This window comes from Sorex fumeus, unplaced genomic scaffold (genome assembly GCF_029834395.1).
Source record: "Sorex fumeus unplaced genomic scaffold, SorFum_2.1 ptg000063l, whole genome shotgun sequence".
Lineage (NCBI taxonomy): Eukaryota > Metazoa > Chordata > Mammalia > Eulipotyphla > Soricidae > Sorex > Sorex fumeus.
The window spans coordinates 35,567,870-35,581,634 of record NW_026606120.1 but is presented as its reverse complement, the minus strand read 5'-3'; the positions used below and the strand labels follow the sequence as shown (position 1 = coordinate 35,581,634).

General features: G+C 39.3%; 1 protein-coding gene across 2 annotated transcripts in view; it reads right to left on the bottom strand.

The window, feature by feature from the left end:
• Positions 1-13,765, bottom strand: part of SNX4 (sorting nexin 4) — a 72,526-nt gene that overhangs the window by 35,372 nt on the left and 23,389 nt on the right. For both annotated transcript variants that reach the window (XM_056126854.1, XM_056126855.1), the window contains exons 6-7: positions 9,929-9,984; positions 4,525-4,597 (exon numbers count right to left, since the gene is read on the bottom strand). In XM_056126854.1, the coding sequence (XP_055982829.1) occupies positions 4,525-4,597; positions 9,929-9,984 (129 nt within the window). The remainder of the gene's footprint in view (positions 1-4,524; positions 4,598-9,928; positions 9,985-13,765) is intronic.

Here is a 13,765-nt window from a genome sequence, read left to right as displayed (position 1 = left end):
TGCTGACTGGTCCAGTCTCTTTGGAAAACAATAAGGGCATTCCTTCAAAAACTAGAAATTGCTTCCATATGACCCCATAATACCCCTTCTGGAAATATATCCCGAGGGTGCATAAAGAGAGTGCACAGCAAAAATGACATCTGCACCTGTATACTCATTGCATCACTTTTCACAATAGTCAGAATCTGGAAACAACCCAAGTGCCCGAGAACAGACGACTGGTTAAAGAAAGTTTGGTACATCTACATAATGGAATACTATGCGGCTGTTAGGAAAGATGAAGTCATGAAATTTGTTTATAAATGGATGGTCATGGAAAGTATCATGGTAAGAGAAATGAGTCAGAAAGAGAGGGACAGACACAGAATGACTGCATGCATTTGTGGAATATAAAATAACATAACATGAGATTGACACCCAAGGACAGTAGACACAAGGGCCAGGAATATTGCCCCATAGTTGGAATCCTGTCTCATGAGCTGGGGAGAAGGAAGCTGGAATAGAGAAGGGTTCACTAAGTCAGTGATGGTTGGAGGGATCGTTCAAGATAGGAGATGTGTGCTGAAAGTAGATAAAGGACCAAACATGATAACCTCTCAGTATCTGTATTGCAAACCATAACGTCCAAAAGTAGAGAGAGAGGATGAGGGAAATTGTCTGCCACAAAGCCAGAGGGAGGTCTAGTAGGGGGAGAGATACTGGGGATATTGGTGGTGGAGAATGTGCACTGGTGGAGGAATGGGTGTTTGATCAATATATGACTGAAACTCAAACATGAAAATTTTGTAACTGTATCTCACGGTGATTCAATTAAAAAAAAACTCAACAAAAAGAAGTGAAATGATTTTATTCTCTCTCCATCTGTTAACAATTCAACTATCTCAATTCATCAAATAGCATCTAAGCCTCCCTGTCCTGATGCTTTGAACACTAGAAAAAGGTCTTTCCTGTGGTGCTTCTGTGCTCTTTACAGTCAGCACAGGTCTCAATCTTATATATTTACTTCACTTTTCTATTGTTATCGACTGAATAGCCACTCTCAATTTTAGAACAACCAGACCTTAGCTTATCAGAAAGCATTTTGTGTATTTCACTTGCAGAGCTCTCATTTTTATAGTTAGCACTTTACTCTGACTATATAGCAAGCATTCCCTTGCCATTAGGAAGTCAAACCATCAGGTCAATCAAGATTCTGAAGTCTGCTTTCATAAAGCTTAGGATAAAGATATGCACCCACAACTCTCACATATTACAATTTCTTTGATGACAAGGTCATTTTATTCAAAAGTTCTTTTCACATATGCAGCACTAACCAATTTTCCCTGGTTGGCTTAACTTCCCGACTGGAAATTGAACCTGGTTGGCTATGTGCCAGGCAAATGCCTTCATCACCTTATGATCTCATTTTAGGCATACAACTATCAGCATGTACAACCACTAAAACATTTAGTGAATATATCACGAGTCAGGCATTGTCCTGGGGCTCAGCAGTCAGAAGCCTGGCTGCTGTTCTTATGGACTTCTTATTGCAGGGAGACAACAAAGGAGTAACAAAGATCAGACAGAATTGCTATAAAGACAATGATGATGAAATAATAGAAAATGATAGAAACCTGTACCGTATTTCATTTAAGATGTTGAGGGAATATTTCACCGTGGCAGTATTTGAACCAAGGACTGAATGTCATTAAAAAGTGAATAAGCTATGAGAGAATCTTGACAGAAAAGCAACGAGAGTGAAAGACAACCTAGGAAAAAGCAAATTAGTCCTGTGGCAGAAACAAATCTGAAAGCTTAAGAATAATTAGAAGGATGGGGCTGGAGTGACAGTACAGCAGGTAGGGTGTTTGCCTTGCATGCAGCAGACCGGGGTTCAATGCCTGGTATCCCACATGGTCCCCCGAGCTTGCCAAGAGTAATTCCTGAGTGCAGAGCCAGGAGTAAGCCTGAGCATTCCAGGTGTGGTCCGAAAAAACGAAACAAAAAATAAAAAGAAAAAATAATTTGAAGGGCAGCAGAAGACCAGAGGGATAGTATAGGGTCAAGACATTTGCCTTGTACATAAACAACCCATTCAACCCCCAGCATCACATATGGTCCCCTATGTACTGCCTAGACTTATCCCTTAGTACAGAGCCAGGAGTAAACCCTGAAAACCTTTGGGTGTGGCTCAACACCCCTGCTCACACAAAAAAGACAGCTGAGCAAAAGTTGAGTGTATAAAAGAACAAAAGGAAGGACCAAGGAAGGCGTTCAGAGGCTGAAATACAGCCCTGTAATGCAGAGTCCCAGGTTCAATCCGTAGCACAGCAAGGTCCGCAGAGCTACCGGGACTGATGCACTTTCATGGGGTCATGGGAAGGTCCCCAAATCAAAACAGAACACAAGGGCTAGGAAAGCCTTGTGGGAAATGCTTAAGCATTTTCTTTATCGTGGTAAAATTTTATAATCTTACAGATAATTATCAGCCACACTTATAAACCAGTTCTAACTATCTTCGTCATGACCTTCTTATTCGTCTTACTTGATCATTTGTCTTATCTACTTTATTACCTTATTTGCTTTGTCTTCTTATATGTCTTACTCTAAAAGACTCTTCCATACCTTTTTAATTTTTGCTTTATGGGTCATAACTGGCGATGCTCAGGGGTTACTCCTGGTTCTGTACTCAGGAGTTACTCCTGGCGGTGCTCAGGGGACCATATGGGATACTGAAGATCAACCTAGGGCAGCCGCGTGAAAGGCAAAAATGCCCTCCTTGCTGTACTATTGCTTTGGCCCCAGTGCCCTAAAATGGTTATCATTTCTCCCTCCTTTGATCACATCTAAATTTATTCCCTATGCTTTGTGGTTTTGATGATTTAACTGTTAAACTTTATTCAATTTATCACTCACTTCTAAGGTTCTGATGAATACAATTCTGCTGAATTCTGAATATAATTCTGAATTGTACAATTTATCTGATGAATATAATTTCTGCTGCTTTCCACTAAACTGTCTAATTCATTTGGGCAATTTCAAGAAAATTAAAGGTCTTGAAATTTTACCTCATTAATCCACAGTCCTTAGTTCTTGACTTTGCCTAGTAATTCTCACAGGTATTGTTGTTTTTCCTACAGATACATTTTAAAACTTATTCCCGTATTCCACTGGCACTCTGAATGTTTAACCAGGACACTGAGTAGATTCAGATGGAATTCTTCCTTTTATTCTATTTTATTTAATTATTATGGAAGTCTTCAAATGCAAGTAGGGTAGTAGGTTATATTTCTAATACTCACCTCAAACACTGTTACTAAGGCCAATCTAGGTTGACCTAATGCTGCTTCCCAGGGACTAGAGCGGTGACTCAAAGGGGTGAGCATATGCTTTGCCTGAAGGAGGGCCAGGTTTGCTCCCCCAGCACTGCAGGAATGAGTCCCTAGCACAGAGCTGAGAGCAGATGCCAAGCATTGTCAGGTGTGGACCACTAACAAGCAAACAAACCTGTCTCTCCACCCCTTGTCAATAGACTTCCATTAAAACAAATCCCAGATTACATACTTCATTTCTAGAGGATTCCAATCAGCATCTTCAGTCTGACAACCTAGTGTCTTTCAGAAGCCCTGAGCAGAGGAAAGCTCTGAGGTAACCTCTGAGGAACCATCTTCTTCCAGCCAGGGGCCCCTCTGAGCTTGTTACTTTCAGTGGGCCTTCTGTCACACTACTTGGCCTTTTACATGAATTTCATCTACTGTCCCCTTGGAATACTCAGGGAAGGGTACATAGCCCCCAGGTGAAAAATACTGCTCTAGACTACCCACAAAGAACTAGCATGGATTACACAGCTTTTTTCCAGGTTCATTAACTTACCCAAAAGTATTTTCCTCCATATATGTAACAGTCAAATTTAAGATTTAAGTATAATGATTATTCCTTAATTTCTAATTCCTTTTATCATGGTAGGCTATTACTCATAAGCTCATTTAGTACAACTTAAGCACACAGACATAGGATAATCTAACATATAAAAATTATTCCACAGACCTCTTTTTAAACCTCAAAATAATAATATTATACACGACTTTAAAAACCTACACTTATTATATTCCAACACTGAAAGGTAGGTTTCTTTCTTTTTTTTGGGGGGGGGGTGTCACACCTGGCGATGCACAGGGGTTACTCCTGGCTCTGCACTTGAGAAATTTCCCCAGGTGGTGCTCAGGGGACCATATGGGATGCTGGGAATTGAACCCGGTTGGCCGTGTGCAAGGCAAATGCCCTACCCACTGTGCTATTGCTCCAGCCCCAAAAGGTAGGTTTCTTGACAAGATGTCAAACCACAGAGAAAACAAATTTTTCAAGCTGCTTATGACAGAAAAAATCTCACTTTTAAAAATAAATGCAGTTTGGATGACGAACACACCAAATTTGAATGTTAAATCAGTTCTTATACATACTATTAAAAATATAATGATTAAGTGATAAACACTTCCTTAGAAATGTATGCCAAAAGATCTGGAAAATCCCTGAGAAATCACTTACAGCTCTAACTCGAAGGAGATGTGAGATGACAGACTGCAGCTCATCACTGTAGTGTTTCAGTTCAGTAAATCTCCTGAAAAAGGAAATAAAACACCAGTTTTCTTTTCATAAAGAGGTAAAAACAGAAAGATCGTTAATGAGCTTAATAAAACTGATTTTATTTAACCTCGAACAGTTACAAAGTAATTTTTAAAGTTCTGAAATAAAACCACCATGCTTTTCTTTGATATCTTTAAAACCAAGGAAAGTTGTCATACTTCATAATTTACACCATGGGACTTAGAGATAAAACTTAAGGGGACAACGATCAGCTCTGTGGTACAGTAGTGTACCGTGTGTGAGGTGCATGTGTGAGGCCTGGGTTGGATCCCCAGAAACTCCCTAAAAAAATGGCCTGAAAACAAGAATCAGGGGGGAAATCTATGGTGCTAAAGGATCTTATGGTGAAACTATAAACTTAAACTCAATCCTAATGATGCTCAATAATCTTTGTGATTTTTCCCCCCCTGGACTTACCCTAATTTTATTTAAACCTCTACGGGTTACAACAAGTAATTTTCTTACCATGAGAAATTTTACGAATATAACCCTTGAGGAATTCTATTTACTTAGAAAAGGAAGTCTACTTAGAAAAAAGATAGAAGCCTTACCTTTCTATAATTACTTTCCCCAATCTATGTAACAATAAGATGTTAGGAACTACATTTAAAAAAAAAAAGCCTCATAGCTACTGAACTTCGCAATGCAGTTATGTAACAGTTTCATTTTTATTCTTTTTCTAATGAGGTCCTTATTAGATGGTATTTCTCAGAGTGATCATGCTACTGCTGATACAAGTGTCTCCTCTTGGGACCAAGAGCACAGATAGCACAGATAGCAGGTAGGGCATGGCCGGACGTGGCTGACCTAGGTTTGATCCCCAGTCTCCAATATGGTCGCCAGGAGTAATTCCTGAGTACAGAGCCAAGAGTAAACCCTGAACATTGCTGTGTGTGATCCAGAAAGTGGAAAAAAAAAAAAGAAAGAAAGAAAAGAAAAGAAAAGAAAAAGCATTTCCGCATTTCCTCTTACCAACCTAGGTAATTTCTAAGAGCTATCAAAAGATATCAGGGCTTGACTCTCTCATCTTTGATTCACTGCCATTCTAGTCACTATTCACAGTAATCTATTCGCTGTCACTTTCCATGAAGACCTGATTAAAACCTCACTCGCAAATAAAGCCCACAGATAAATCAGAAGCAATCTGATAAAAATCACTCACATCTTTAGCCAATAAACTGAGTAACTTTTGAAGATCTACCCACATCTGTTATTTTTTTGTCCTTCTTTCCTTTCCTTCCTTCTAGGATCCTTCTTGCCAATAATCTAGCTTGATAAAACCAAACAATGAAACAAAACAAAAACAACGCATCTATTTCCATGACAATGCACCCACCTAGCAAGAGTGCCTTAATACCTATCTCTTTTATAGCCACGCTTTTACAAGGCCTTATCTGTGCAGCCAAAACTGTTTCTCACCTCCTCCATCACTACTAGTTCCCTACATTGGAGAGATATTCCTGTCAAAGTTACCAATTACTTCTATGCTGCTAAAATCCAATGACATAATTTAGTTCTCATCTTACTTGACATATTTTAGTTATTATCTTAGATGACCCTTTTGTTCATCAATGTGAAAAATTGGTCTCACTTTCCTCAAAACTTTGTTTCCTTGACATAAATGTTCTTTTCTCACACCTCAAGTCATCTCTGGTACTCAATTTCTTCACCTACCTCTTACACCTCCAATTTTAGTGTGCAAAGAACTTACACAGTATTTGTGTAAAACACTTCTAAGGTAGAACAAATGTTTCAAATATACAAGACTTCTGGTATCATAAAACCAGCCAACCAAACACTACCGAGGGCATCTCAGTAAGACAGGGGTCTCACCTCCTGGTGACTGAGGTGCTTATGGAATATCCAGAGATGGTTAGGGGCTCAGGGGTCCCTTCTGGCAGTGCTGAGGGAATCATGGTGTGCAGAAGATAGAACTCAGGCCTCCTAAATGCAAAATGTTCTTTCCAGTCCACTAAGCTATTTCTGGGGCTCTGAACCACTTTAATAACAGGATGAATATTAAGGCAGTTAGATCTAAAAGAGATTATATTTATGGTATAATGTGTTTGTATATATACATATATATGGACACTTTTAACAATGACTGATATAGGTGATTCTTTAACCATGAACTTTAGGTAACAATTGTATATGTTAACATGAACTTAAAAACAAAAATTGGCTTGGTCATATCACATTTGAAATTCTATGTATAATATGTATACAAAATAAAATTTAGCAATCTAGAAAATCAGGTTTTGTTCAGAAAAGGAAAGACATCCAATTAACAAATGTGTTTTATTAAGTTGAAAAATACTCAACTGATAAGCTACTAATTCTATTTACTTCCACAAATAAATTTTTTTAATTTAAAATTTTCTAAATTTTTTTTCCATAAACAAACACTTTAATTTAAAACTTCCTAAAAATTTTTTTGGGGCCACAGCCAATGGTGCTCAATGGCTACTCCTGGCAGTGCATGGGAGTTGCCTAATCAGTGTTCAAGGGACCACTCAGTGTGAGGGGTCTAATCTGGGGCTCCCAGATTAGCTCAAAGCATGTGTTCCAACATCTGAGCCGTCTCCCTGACTCTAGAATGATTTTTTTCTGTTCTTAATCTGGAGAATACCTCTAATATACCACAGAAGTCATTGTAATCCTATAAAAAGCTCAGTGGAACCCTAAATGCATATAACTAAGTAAAGTCAATATGAAAAGGCTACATAAATTACATTTTGAAAAAACCAAAATTCTAAAGTAAACAGTAAAAAAAAATCAGTGGTTGCCAGGACAGTGGGCAAGGGATAGAATTTTTAGGGCAGTGAAAATACCTGCCTAATATGATCTAGAGATATATCATTATACACTTTTCAAAATTTAGATAACATACAATACCAAGAGTGAATTTTAGTATCAACTTCAAACTTTAGGTGACAATGGTGTCAATGCAGGTTCACTGATTTGAATAAATGTGCCACCCTAGTGGTGAATGATCATAGTGAAGGAGGCCGTATATGTCTGGAGACAGCATTTAAATAAGAACTCTGTACTTTGACTTCAATTTCACGCCGAATCTAAAATTACTCTTAAAAAATAACATCTTGGGACCAAAGTGATAGGACAGTGGGTAAGGTGTTTGTCTTGCAGGCAGTCGACCTGGGTTCGATCCCTGGCATCCCATATGATCTCCTGAGCACTGTTACGAGTAATTCCTGAGTACAGAGCCAGGAGTAACCCTAAGCACTACCAGGTATGGCCCCGAACAAACACAAAAACATCCTTCGAAAGCAAAGGATACAGCCCGGCAGTAGAACACTTCTCATGTATGAGACCCTGAATCTGATCCCTGATAACACCAAAAACATAAAAATTAAGTCTAAAAAACCTCAAAAAAAAAAAAAAAACAACCCCAAAAAACTTCTCTCAAAAAAAAAAAAACCCAAAAACTTCTCTATGGTTATAACAGCAATTTTTCCCTTTTTCCTTCCGTTTGCATTGTGGAGATATGAGGCAGGCACCAGGCTGCTGAGCCTCATCTGCTGTTACCATCACAACTTCAAATTACCAAAAGTTAGAAACACCGCCTTAGTGCTGGGGAGATGGAGAGCTGGGGCACGCATGCACCTAACCCTGACTGGATTCCCAGCATCACACGCTTCCCCTCCACACGTCTGGGTGTGACCGTGGTGCTCGCTGGTACCACAGGGTCTTTGAAGGACTTCGTTTGAAGGTCCTCTAAAGAACCACCTACTTAACTGCCTGAGAATGGCCAAAAGTAGCCCCCACGGTCCCTTGAACACTTACTGGGAGGTCCAAAGATACACGAGCAAATTTTTAAAATAAAAGATTTATGCTAAAACATATTTAAAAAAAACAGGCAGTATATGAACACATTATGGTATATAAAGTCAGGCATAATAAGTCATCAGACTATGCAACCTTGGCTTTTGGTAAGAATACACATGACGTGTACTACGTAGGGGTACACAGCCGTGCTGGGGAGCACTGAGGTGACTGCACCTATGCTCTGTAGACCATGTGGTGCCAGGAATAACTGGTGCTTCAGCTTGCCTGTGCTCAAGCTTTTAGAGATTTTTCCGCAATCCTAGTACATATACACACATCATATAGATATGTGTGTGTATACATACATAGATACATACATATACGTATATGTATACACACATATATATGAATGCTGAAATGTTTAACTAGAAGAATGCTAACAGCACTCATAAATTTCGGCTGCCAAAATGAAAAGACTTCATGTGACTAAAAATATGTCTAACTGGAAAATTTCAACAAATCAAATGCCACACAAAGGTCCACATAACAAAAGGCCTGAATTATCCAGGAATTCAGAGAACGACCAAAACCAAAATATTACTATCCCATCCTGAAGTTATTTTTGTAAACAGGACTACCCTTAACAGAGAAATGCCTGGGGCTAGAGTGATAGAGCAGCAGGTCAACCTGGGTTTGGTCACCAGAACTACATATGGGCCAGGAGCCTGGAACTGCCAGGAGTGATCCTCGAGCACTGACATGTGTGTCCCCCAAAACAAAAACAAAATAGAGATACCGTCATGTATACAAAACTGACATTAGGTCAAGTAATTATTAGATGGGCTGGAGCGATAGCACAGTGGGTAGGGCGTTTGCCTTGCACGCGGCCAACCCGGCTGATCTGAGTTCGATTCCTCCACCCCTCTCGGAGAACCCGGCAAGCTACCAAGAGTATCTCGCCTGCACGGCAAAGACTGGCAAGTTACCCGTGACGTATTTGATATGCCAAACACAGTAACAAGTCTCACAATGCTACTGGGCCTGCTTGAGCAAATCGATGAACAATGGGAGGACAGTGACAGTAACAGTGATTATATAAAAAATCTCTAAAGTTATTAATATGGGTATGCATTTTTTATCAAGTTTTCGTGGTATGTAAAAGTAGACAACTTATTATTATTAAAACTACATATAATATACAATCTGCCTCTACACATGAAACAAAGTCATTAGAAACATCACATGAAATTAAAATTACTCATTTTTCTGACAACTTCACCAACAATAAATTCTAGGAAAAAGCATTGGTTTACTTTTCTAAAACTTTACTTTCAATCTTAGACCCAATTATGTTATCAAATTTCAATCAGTTTTATCAGACTACAAAAGTGTTTCACTAAAAGTGAACTGTTATTTAAAAATACTTAGCAAATAAAGTGCATACATTCAGAAATGAAAAATTAAATAGATAGGCATCATTCAAAACAACACTGTAACTTGTATTAAAACAAAACCTTACTTGTCTGGGTTTTTCACTCTGAATGTTGCATTAAGCGCTTTTAACCTGGAGTCTGCCTGGAAAAAATAATTTGTTCACTTAATACAATTACATTTCAGGGTATAAATCCAAACAGTTTTACTTCCCCTTTAGAAACAAGATGCTCAAGCACAATTTTCTCCATAGCATTTATAATGAGCACAGCAGGCACACCTAAAAATATAACAGTAATCATTTTTTCAAAACTACAAAAATGCCATACATTAAACTGAATACATGACAGTCAATGACGTAAAGAAAAACCTGTGAACATCCAGACACGAAGAAGGGACACAGCTCTGCGTAATTATGGCTCAAAACAGGTCGCATGGAAAAAGTAAGTGATTTTTTCTCCAAAGTAAAAAAAGCAATGAATCGTACAAATAAACGAAACTGCTCTGCTTTGAGAGCTCATATAGGTGAGTGGAGCTCTCAGAGGGAATCAAACCTAGGGAACACTGGTTTTTCTCACTTTCATGTTAAGTGCTTTAGAAAAGAAAAAATATAGAAAAGGCTGTGCTAAAATAATATTATATACTAAAACCAGTTAGATGACAAATTACTTTCAAGTTGGAAGAAAATATTATCTCATTTTTACAGATAAAATGATAATTTAATGAAAAGCAAGCCACCTTGTAGGTGGAGAGTTAAGATCTGAAATATGCAGAAAAAAATTCTAGAGCTGGACGAGTTTGGAATGTTTAGGAAAGGTCAGTATGGTTGGCAAGTTATAAGCAAACGGGAGAAAGTTGCAATATAAGAAGTAGACAGGATTCGGTCAGATTTTGACAGGACTTTTCGGTTAATCAAATCATGACAGACCCTTTTTTCTGTTTTTTGGAGGGGTGTTTATATTCTGCTACTCAGGGGACCATGCAGTTCTGGGGACTGACTGAACCAGGGAACCCTCATGCAAGGCATCTGCTCATCTGCTCCAGTCCTTTGAGCCGTCTTCCGAGTCCCACCCAGTGTTGGCAGTGCTCACTTCCAGGGAAAAATAAATTCATACTGCTTAGCATACTAACAGAACAACTATGAACTATACAACCTATTTAAAAAGTAGGTAACTGAAGACACTGGAGTGTAAGAAAATGTGGGCATAGTTTGGAAGAATAAAGACTACAAAACATTTTTTTGATAGCTTAAATCTTATTTTAAATTTTATTTGATTGCGCTCTCATGACACTTTTAAGTCAATTAAAATTTAGAGCCTGCTGAACATTGTTGATTTGATGTTTGCTCTAGAGTAGCAAGTCAGAAGAGTAATGAATATCTCAGCCTGAGGAAGAATGAGCAGGAAAGGAAGCACAATGTTTAAACTATATTCCTCAATAACTGCTCTCTGAGAGATATCGATGTTAAATATTTTATCGCAAACTTAATATAACCAAGTCTCACTCTAAGTCCTCATTTTAAAAAAGATACCAAATTACTTTTCTGACAAAGGCATACAAGGCGAACAGTTTAGTTCGCTCAATCAGGAATCAATCTCACAATGTGATATGATTTTGAAAATTCCAATCAAACAGAAAACCTTATACTACTCTAACTTCCAATCTATAATTATAAATATTCCCCCCCCAAATAATAAATTTAACACACAAGTTAAGGGTTCCTCAGATTACTTTTTTCTGGATTAATTATATACTCCTATAAATTCATTCTCTAGAAGTTCAGACCAAAAGAAACTAAGAGATCAGGTTTGTTCAGGGTGGTATGGCCTAGACTGAACTGTAAGAAACTGAAAGAGCTATTACAAAAAACTAAATGTCTCACGAGCACAAAGTGGCATTTCACCATGTTACTCTTTCTTGTATTTGAAGGACAAATGAACTGATGTGTGTGAAAGTCCTTACAAACAAAATCAGCAGGGATAGGGATACTATAGTGGGCAAGGCACTCGCTTGCACTTGTTTAAGGGCAAACTCCCAATCCACTGTATTACTGCTCTGGTCCCTACATGTTTTCTTTGTCCTGGGGCTTGTCTTTCCTGTTATATTTACATTTTCTTTCTGATTTAGGGGCCATCGGTTGGGGGTTGCTCCCACTGGTACCCATGGGTCCATGTGGTGCCAAGGATTTAACTCAGTCACAAGACGCCAAGCATGTGCTCCAGCCCCCTGAGCTATCGATGTCCCTTATCTCTATCGTAACTCCCAAACCCTGACTTGCTACAACCCAGCCTGGGCCCCTCACTAACATGCCTCCTTCCTGGCTTCTAGATTGATTCCTCTTTTTTCTGCATTTTTTATGTTGAAAAGTTCTGTTATTTAAATTTATGATGCATAGAGCACCTACAAACAACAACAAAAAAATTATCAGTGTTTCTGAGCCTGATGATTTCTTTTAAAAGATTTAAGGAGGGGATGGAGCAACAGTTTTGTCGGTAAGTGCTTTGCCTTGCACACAGCCAGCCCAGGTTTGATGCCTGGTACCTCATATGGTGCCCTGAGTCAGCCAGAACTCACTCTCTCCTCTCTCTCTTCCTCTCCCTCTCCCTCTCCCTCTCTCTCTCTCCCTCTCTCTCTCTCTCTCCCCCCCGCCCCCTTCACTCTCTCTCTCTCCTCTTTCTCCATCATCTCATATAAAGAGAATGACCATCAACAGTCAAGGTCAAATCTTCTAATAAAACAAATCAAGGAAGGCAACTTGACAACAAAATTGCAACTTGAGGAACAACTTAAGAACAAAGTTGGGAGTGGACCCTGAGCACCATCGGGTATGTCCCCAAAGCCAAAATAAACTAAACTAAAAATAAAGGCCAGAGAGGCTAGAGACAGAGTTCAACTCCTGAGCATCATGCCAGAAGCAGCCCTCAAGCACAGTTACCTGTGGCCCCCAAATAAATTTTAAAAAGTGGAAGGGAGATTTCTAACACAAAGCTACCGTATTCAGAAATATAATCAGACGGCACCCACACAGAAGACTCAAATCACTCTGAAAATATGTTAGCTTGTATAAATGAGAAATTCAAGAGTGTTCTCAAGATCACCAAAGTCAAAGCTAAAAATTAGGTTCAAGGACAAACTGTTAAGTAGTTACTAAACTGATGATAAAATCAATGACAGCGATTTTTTAAAAATAGTTTAGGTATTATGATTACAACCGTGCTAACAGTTTTGATGTACAGTTACTGCATTCAGCCTGAACCAAAGTGCCCAAGACGCTTCAACACTGTTCGTTTTCTTAGGGGAGGGGGAGCCCCGAAGTTGTGCTAGGAGTTCTGAGGGCGCCAGCAAAGCCCCTGATTTCTGGGCAAGCAGGCTGTTTAATGCAGGGTCTAAGGATGCTGTGGGCTCAGACCCTATGGTGTGAAGGACCCTGGGCCTCCCGGGAGGTGGAGGGAACTGAGCCAGAGCTGGGTACACAAGAGGCTCACATGCTCACTGCTCCGCTGTCCCCAGGTCTCTCACTGTTCTCACAGCACTTCTAATATACCTCTTCCGCCCCCCCGCCCCAAGCCACTGCTTGGCAACAGCTTAGTAATGGCCAATGGTTTATGACAATTTTATGTATTTTCTATTATACAGAGACATCAACAAAATTTTTAGTCTAGTTAGCATTTTCCTTTATTGTAAACTGCTAACACCTTCGACCATAGTCCTAATAAAACCCTGTCAAAGAGGTCGTGAGATAGTACAGCAGGCAGGGTGCTTGCCCTGCACGTGGTCGACCTGGGTTTGATCCCTGGCACCTGATATGGTCTCCCAAGCTCTGCCAGGAGTAATCCCTAGGTACAGATCCAAGAATAATTCCAGAGCACAGCCAGGTGTGGTGGATTCCTGAGCACAGAGGCAGAAGTCAGTCCTGAGAATCATT